This window comes from Clytia hemisphaerica, unplaced genomic scaffold, assembly GCF_902728285.1.
Source record: "Clytia hemisphaerica strain Z4C2 unplaced genomic scaffold, Clytia hemisphaerica genome assembly, whole genome shotgun sequence".
Taxonomy (NCBI): Eukaryota; Metazoa; Cnidaria; class Hydrozoa; order Leptothecata; family Clytiidae; genus Clytia; species Clytia hemisphaerica.
The window spans coordinates 152940-162057 of record NW_027104391.1 but is presented as its reverse complement, the minus strand read 5'-3'; the positions used below and the strand labels follow the sequence as shown (position 1 = coordinate 162057).

General features: G+C 35.5%; 1 protein-coding gene across 1 annotated transcript; it reads left to right on the top strand.

Moving 5' to 3' along the window:
- The first annotated feature begins 7625 nt into the window (after nt 1–7625).
- LOC136819899 (nucleic acid dioxygenase ALKBH1-like) lies at nt 7626–9017 on the top strand. The gene has a single exon (XM_067076143.1). The coding sequence runs from the start codon at nt 7896–7898 to the stop codon at nt 8946–8948; it is 1053 nt and encodes a 350-aa protein (XP_066932244.1). The 5' UTR covers nt 7626–7895; the 3' UTR covers nt 8949–9017.
- The last annotated feature ends 101 nt before the right edge of the window (nt 9018–9118 follow it).

Sequence of the window (9118 nt, the reverse complement as noted above, 5' to 3'; positions counted from 1 at the left end):
TTGTAATTACACGCTTATCGAAATTGTTCTGAAACGGGCGGTAAGCAGTAAGCGTAGAGCTTAAGTGAAAGAGTTTTTATGATAAGTTGATTATGTGTATTTGCCTGGGTTTCCAAAGTTCAGAAAGTCTGTCAACAAGGGTTCACACACAGACTGTTTATAACATTCTGTGTCAGACTAATCTACCTGCACCAAGCTCTATAATTTTAGAACTTTGTGAGGTGAGGTATTTTTTATTTTTTCTAAAATTATGAGCTTGGATTCCCAGGCTACAGTAAGCGTGGCAATTGCACCCTTTCTTTATTATTCTGACACGCAAAATTCCTTCCAAAAGCTCTGTTGAATTTCAAAAGCCTAGGGCAGTTTTACTCAAAATTTATCGTAGAAGAAGATTCCGTAAAAATGGATTGCCCGTTAAACCATGCCTTCGCCCGAATTAGAGAATTCTGAGCCCCATGAAATCCCTCAGCAATTTCAACCGGGGCGGGAGCGGGCGTAAATTATAACCATGCGCTTACGCCCTCGGAACATAAGCGTGCAATTGAGAGGATTTCCCAGACTGGATGACAGCCCTGCCTAAATCCGATGGGGTATTTCAAAGATACAAACTAAATAAAAACAAACTTTTTGCTGTGACGCAATGAAGATACCAAAGTGTCAACTAAACTGAGAGATTTGATACACTGAACCAATTGAACCAAAATATATATTAATTGCTTCTTAAACAAAACATAATTCTTTATTACAAAATTATTAACGTTTTAAAATTGAGCAACGGATTCAGAATAATAGAGGTAATTATATTATTTTTACCACTCGCACTTTTTTTTATCACATTAATTGACATCTTGACATTTTAGTCATCTTGTTAGATGTTTTGTTTGGAGAGTTCTTGCAATATAGTTTATTGTTCAACTTGGAGAGGGAATGTTTGTAAACATAAGAATTTTTCTTCATAGCAGTTATTTGGGGGGTCGGATTTAGGCAGGGCTGTCAGATTTAGGACCACTCACGGTATGCTTTACTGTATAGTCATCTGGGGTAATTACGGGACAGTTAAAATTAAGGGGTAAATACGGGACACCCCTAAAAATGGTGCTATTATTATAAATTTGGATTCAGATGGAGAGGATTTTGGAGATAGTCATTCTAGCTGCTAGAAAAATGTCTAGTTAGATTATTCTAACATATACTTTTGATGATTTAACAAAAGTTTCACATGTCACCATAAAAATCAATTTTCGTAGTTTAAGAAGGAACTTTTCATGCTTTAGTGTCAGGAAGAACTGCAATCACTTTGATTATGTTTTGACTGAATTCTGACATCAAGATACTATGGTTTGAAATCATAATAGTCACATTATCAAACAAGGCACCTTATCTCTAAAAAGTGTGTCCCATATTTACCCCGTAGTCAAATCTTAATCTTGGGGTAATTATGGGACACTAAAGTTTGAGTTTGAAGTGTTTATTTTTTATAAGAAAACTACAAGCTTGATTTTCTAGTTTAATGGAATCATAACTACACTCTAAGTCTTTCAAAACCTGCAAAGGTTTGCATCTAAATATACTTCAGTTGGTCTAGATTGCTCTATAGAAATATTATTGATTGAAGTGTCCCGTTTTTACCCCCAAATGGGAAAAAGGCTGGGGTAAAAATGGGACACTGTCACTAATTTTGTTGAAAGTCCTTTAAATGATAGCACTTGGATTTGAAGTCATCAAGTGGATGCAAAACCTCAAATATCATAGCCTTTTGGAAAGATATCTGGATTTTTCAATAACATCTTATACCTGTCCCATAATTACCCCAAGGGTGTCCCGTAATTACCCCAAAATGCGGGGTATTTATGGGACACCTTTAAAATAATTTTTAGGAGCATCTACTAAATTTCAAGGAAAAGTAATAAATCTTGTGTAAAGGTCATACTCTGATAAATGAAAAATCAAAAAATTGGATCTCTAGGATTAATACTTTTAGAGTAATGCCCAAATATGTCAAAATCGTCCCGTAATTACCCCAGATGACTATACATATTTTTAGAATTTGTGAACTTTGTTCTCAGTTTGTTTTACAATGGGCTATTCCAAAAAAAAATTATACAGGGATATAGCTAGCTAGGTAGCCCCCTGGATAAACAGTTGTGAACGTAAAATTTAGTGTTTTAGACCTCTGGGTCACCAATAGACCTTTTTTCAAAGAGGCCACCCTGTTGAATAATTATGTAGTCCAGCAGAAAAACAATGATAAAACCATGCATAATTATTACAATATGCATGATACAGTAATTATGCATGGCTCTATCATTGTTTTTATGGCTCGACTACATAATTATTCTCAACAGGACGTCCTCTTTGAAAAAAGGTCTATAAGTTGTGTTCGCGTCATTCCCAGCCCTAAATTGTGAGTTGGTCTTAAATCATCAAAAAAATGCGCTCTGAATATAAGTGATCAAGCGGTGCTAAAATCATTGGAAAAATGCGCTCTGAGCATATTGTTCAGGCGGAAAAAATCATTGAGTGCGTGAGAGAGTGAGCTGTAATGTGATTATTTTGCATATCACAACTGCGCATAAAGCAGTTGCGCAGCACTTTTTAACGCAAAAAATCTTTGAAAAATTGCGGATAACAATCTTAAAAACACTCGATAATCAAAACGCTGCCTGGCTATGCTGAATCTACAAAATTCTTTGAATAATATTGCTAAAAATCTGACAAATTTTCCGACTTTCCGACTAGAAAAGGGTCAGATTTTTAAGATAGAAAGTGAGTCTGTCAGAGGACGCGAACACAACTTATTTGTGACCATGACCTTATTCTTTGACAAATAAAAAAGGGCCTGGAAAAAAACAACTATTGATGACATTTGAGGAGCCCTAATCAGCTTGGAAATTTAGATATATGCTGAAACCCCTCAGAAAATCTCAAAACCCCTGAAAAAGTTTGTCAATATATACCCCTGTATGGTTTAAAAATGGCAGAGTATAGACCAAAAACTCCTTTTTATCAAAATTACGGGATTTGTTTTTCGGCCTGGTGAATTTACTTTCGTTTTCAGTGGTTTCACTTTTGATTTCAAGCCAACATCTTAGAAACGGAGTGCTTTCCCATAGTTACAGGGGTTTGTGCAAAGAATCAAACTTTTAATGTTTTCCAAATCCCCTTTTCGATTAAACAAATAAAAAATAAAACTTTTCTATCTTTCACTTTTTTGCACCAATTCTTCAAAATGAAAATATTTAAGATTTAAAGTTCTTCTTTTATTCAATGAGTTTTTATGGTATATACTTTATTGCTGACCATCTAACTCTTGCATCAATTCCCGCTTTCTTCAGAAAATTGAAAATGAGAAAAAACCTAAGTCTTGATCACGGATTAAAACAAATATATAAAGTGTGAGATTTTATAGCTGCCCATTGTGCAAGGAACTGAGACTCAAGAGGCCACAGATGTCAAAAATAAGGGCTGTGTGAAATGCGACAATTTCATTGGTGGAAAGTTGAAAAACAGCTGCAAAGGAGTGCCGGGAAGCAATCAATAGAAGAGACCACTTTTGTTTTTGATACAGATTTTGATATAAACTTCTCTCAAGGATTACTTGTCAATGTGTTGTGTCAACTTGTCAGCATTGTATTCTTGTTAAGGGAAAGATAAAGAGGTAAGACTAGCCTAGTTTCTAATCCTGACAGTCTAAGCTTATAAACTCCTATATCAGGATTAGAAACTAGGCTGCTAGTCTTATCTCTTTTACCTTGTCAACAAAGTGCCGTAAAAAATTATTGAATAAAAGAACATCACTTCTTTTTCAACAAATTCAAGGGTTTCAAGGTCATTTTTGACTAATTTTCCAGGCTTTCAAGGGTTTTTACCACATACTTTCAAGGGTTTCTAGGGTTTTTAGTCAATCTTTGCTAGTTTTAAAGTTTTTCAATGAAATCTGTTGACAATAGCAGAAAGGTTGAATTTTCAACTCTCAAGGTTGAATCCTCCACTCCCCTTAAATGCATAAAATACCCCTAAGACGTTTTCTTTAACAAAATCATTAAAACCATGAAATCTTTCAGACAAATCAGTCTTTTCAATCCCCTTGGAGTCTCAGAGGCTTCAAAAGTATGTTTTCTCATTTAATTCACTGATGTTTGTATCCCACAGAAATATTTTGGAAAGTTAAAATGGCTGAAAATGGCCACAAAATTTGGCATTTGAAGGGTTTCAAGGGTATAAATCTTGCACCTCAAGGGTCCCCAAAATAATATTGTTGAATAATAGGGCAGGAAAAAAATCAAGGGTGTTTCAAGGAATTCAAGGGTCGCTGGCATGGCGTCCTCCAGCTTTTTGGTCCCCCCTAATAATATGAGCTAAAATCCCCCATCTGGCCTTCCCCTCACCTGTCTTTAAAATTTGTTCTCCCCCCAATTGGGAAATCCCCCTAGCCAAATTGTATAAGGGTTGCGAAGTGATGATCCAGACTCACCTCAATTCGCAAGCTACTATAGCAAAAAAAAGACTCTCAAAATCATTAGAAAGACAGGCTCATAAGCCTGAATGCCCAAACACACCAGGAAGGTCTGTATTTATCCTATTACTCCCCCACTAGGTAGAGGACTGAATATACCCCCTATTCGCCTTTCTCCCCCATCAAGCTTGAAATTTTCACTTCCCCCCTGGCACCAAAATCTGATTCCCCCCCATCTTCCTGGGGGGATGATCCCATGGCTGGCCACCATGTTCATACAAAACAACAGCCCCCACCCCCACCCCCACTTGTGAAAATGCAAATACCCCCAAACATTTCAGGTACCCCCTAAATTTAAGAAATCTTCCAGGTACCTGGCTTTTTTAGCACTTTTTTTTTGAGGTACCCCCTAATTTCTGGGGGGTGGACCCAGGTGGACCCTATGCGTAATTTGCTCCTTTGGAAAGTCTTTTTTAAATTTCAACCAATAAGATTGCTGTGTATGATGAGGGTTAACCACTAGTTCTAATTTTTGGCGCTAATGGCTTTTCGGCATCTTGGAAAATGAGTAGTCATATAACTTTATTTGGTTCAATCGTTGATTCTAAGGGTTGAATTTTTTCTTATCTTGAGTTCTCAAACGAAAGCGGGAATTTGATTCTTTGAAATAGTAACGCACTATTTCAAAGAATCCTTTCTGATTGGATGAAAGCACTTTACCTTCATTTGATTGGATGCTTCTTTTTAAACAATGGTATAGCAATTTTTTGATTGGAAAAATTAAAGCAATCGATTTCGCTGTGATTGGATAGTAAAACATTTTGGCGCTTTCACAAGCGTTTGCGATTGAACAAAATAAAACAATCTAAATATTTCTTTTCCAGGGGTGAATTTTGAGTTTTTATTTTATTTCTTCATGTTTGCCAATCCCGGGAGTCTTCATGTATATACCACAGGAAAACTCATGAAACCCGCCAATCTAATTTTGGGTTTGGCAAATCCCCAAGATTGGCAAACAATCATTTTTTCCCACTTATGGTTTTTCTCATTGGTCTTTTATTGGTTTCTTTTGTTGATTTCTTGCATCATCATTGACTTGCTAGTCATTTCTTGAAATGGAAAGACACGGTATTTACCAAGCTGCAGGACATTTTTGTTCCAAACTAGCGCTTATTAATATTTGGGAAAATATTTTTGAAAGTTACTTTTTTTGCCCTAATTCTACTGCATTACATTAGCTTCCTTTTCAAAAATTTTCCACCCAGGACATTTTTATTCCAACCCCCCCTCGCTTATTAAGTTTTGAGAATTAGGTATATACCTGAGATTGTTATCTTGAGTTATAGCTAAAGTCTGTCTCAAAAGTATGTGGACATTTTAGTTTTTGAGCATTTTCTCAGTTATCAGTCATTCTATATTAGAAAATTATGTTAATTATTATGTTAATTAATTTCTAAGTTAAAAATACTTTGCCAGTCAAATATTTTTCTGTTAAAGTCTGTCTCAAAATTTCTATATATTTATTTGCATAAATTCATTAGAATTACTTTCGCAAAAAGTAATTAAAAATATAATAATTACTTTTCCAAATCTATGTGGACACTTTAGTTTTTGAGCATTTTCTCAGCATCCATCCATGCTATATTAGAAAGCTAACATCGGAAAGATATTTCCAACGAGAACAATGAAATAGATAAAACATTTTTGAAAAATTGAAAAATGAAGAAGAAGAATGAGAAGAATGAAGATGGAAAAATTAATCTTTTATTCTTTAGATTATTTTCCTTGGTCTCCACATAGTTTTGGAAAAGTAATTATTATACGATGGCCCAGAAGGCTCATTATTGCTGCACGCGAGAACATGACTGTGCGCGAGAAATATGTTGTGCGAGCGAGAAAAGTATATTGTGCGCGCGAGAAGTATGTTGTGCGCATGAGAAGTATATTATGCGCGCGAGAAGTATGTTGTGCGCACACAAGTTGGAAATTGTGTGCGAGAAAAAAAATACTGTGCGCGCGAGCACAAAAATCAAAGTAGATGTTTGATTTTATTAATTCCGCCCTTTCCGCCCTCCCTCCTGTGATTAGAGTCTGGAATTTATGATTCAAGTCTGTAGAATACATGCCCTCAAAACACATGTTTTTTGACTGATTTCAGCTTAACAAGGTTCTTCGGTAAAAGGTTTTCAACCAGAATGAATGATGAATATTTAGTTTGCGAATATGAATGATGAATATATAGCCAATGATGAATATTTAGCTTGGCAATCAATCATGGACCACAGCAACACAGGGAGTAAGGACCTTTCTCGCAATTTTATTTCATAATACTGCGCATGCGTAATTTTCAACCGGTAGTGGATATTTAATGGCTAGAACCAAGTCAAATAATCCGGGAGGGGTGGACTCACTTTATCGGTCGGGGTTGTGGAGGGCCTAAACCATTTTTTTGATTAGACGAAAATGTGATGTTCTTTAGTGACGTATTGTGACGTTCTTTAATGACGTATTTGTCGCTTATTGGGTCACTACAGTTAGGGTCAGGGTTGGACTCGAGAGTCACAACTGAGTGCCCTGGACCCATTTAGAGTCACTTTAGGGTCAATTGGACCCACTGACAAAATTGAAAAACTTCGTTTTAGTAAGATTTTAGATTGCTGCGAATAAGGTCCTTTCTTCCCCTCGCAATGACCACAAAACCGCAACAACTTTTAACATTTTGCGCGACTTTGTCTATCATTTTGGATATGATTGTTTATCTTTGTATACATTTTGAGGACCCGAATGAAATTAACAGCGACACGATTTCAGGACTGGAATCATTATTTTTGGAAGTTAAACTATATCTGCTTTGCTAATGTATGTCTCCTTTGCTTTCGCACTAGACTATATTCTCTCGCGCACGATAACATCTTCTCGCGCGCACAACATACATTTCGCACACACAACATATTTCTCGCTCGCACAACATATTTCTCGCTCGCACAACATATTTCTCCCGCGCACAACATATTTCTCGCTCGCACAGCATATTTCTCGCGCACAGTCATGTTCTCGCGCGCAGCAATAATGAGCCTTCTGGGCCATCGTATTATTATGTAATTGCTTTTTGCGAAAGTAATTCTAATGAATTTATGCAAATAAATATATAGAAATTTTGAGACAGACTTTTACAGAAAAATATTTAACTGGTTAAGTATTTTTAAAAAAATTCTGAAATGAATTTATGAATTCCCTCTGCACATTCTCTCAATGGATGCTCAACTACAAAATATGGTATGACAAAGATGTAAATTTGGCTGAGGGATGTTTGATTGCTTTAATAATTGTGTTAAATATACACAAACACCTCTGTCATCTTAGACAACCAAAACATGGAAAAATATAGATAAAAAAGCTAGCTATAATAACAAATGTAGGTCACAATTATTTTAAAATCATGCAATGTCAAGGAAAATATGACAGAGAAAATGATCAAATTTTCAAAGAATATAAGCGATACAAAAAGAAAAAGCCATTACCTGACTTTTCCAAAGTTATTGATTTCCAGCAACCTGAAAAATATGGAGCGCTTTTGAAGGAAATTACTGTTGCACCTCATCAAGCTACTTTTGATTATCACAAAATTGGATTGAAAAATCCTAAAGAATGGAAAGTTTATGAGCTTACATCATGTCCAGGTTTTCTTGTAGTTCCAAACCCTTTTCTAAGTGCTGACTCACAAAGTCATTGGGTAAAGAGAGCATTGACAGACTACACCAAAAAACCTTTTCCTTCAAACCTTGATGTATTAATGACTCTTGAAAATGATAAGAAGACACTCTGGGATATCAGTAAGGAAAAATCACCCACAGATAATTCATTTATCCAGAAACTGAGGTGGGTACACATGGGATACCATTTTGATTACAATGTTGTCGATTATAAAGCAAAACAGTACTTTGGTTTTCCTGATGACCTAGCTTGCTTAACCAAGACCATTGCTTCTGTCTTTAAATTTCCAGACTATTATGCTGAAACTGGTATAATTAATTATTACCCTGAAGGTGCAAGTATGGGCGGACATACTGATCATTATGAAGAAGAATTATGTCAACCGCTTATCAGTTATAGTTTTGGTCAATCTGCTATATACCTCATTGGAGGCCCAACTAGAGATGTCAAACCAGAGGCTATCTGGGTGCGTTCTGGTGATATTATGTTGATGACAGGGCCTTCACGTGTTGCCTTTCATGCTGTTCCTTGCATCATTACCAAACCATCTAAAACAACTCCAGAGAATATTGGAGATTGTCCTTTGGTACTAGAAAGTGATAACAGCAATATAAATGTTAATAAAAAAGAGATTGATGGTTGTATTTGGAACAATGCAATGGCATCAAATGACTGGAAAGAATTTTCTGAATATATTTCTAATACCAGGATTAATATAAATATTCGACAAGTTCATAAATATAAGCTGGACAGTGGTGACAAACAGGCTGATGATTAATTATTATTAATTATTGTATTTTTGTAATGATTTTATATGTTATCCAAAATTTTATCTACAAAGATTTAATGGCCATTCCTTTGTATTACTTCCTCTAACCTTTGTTCCTCTCAGTGTTTAAAGATGACCATAATAATCAACTTATAATCTACTAATAATCTACATCATTG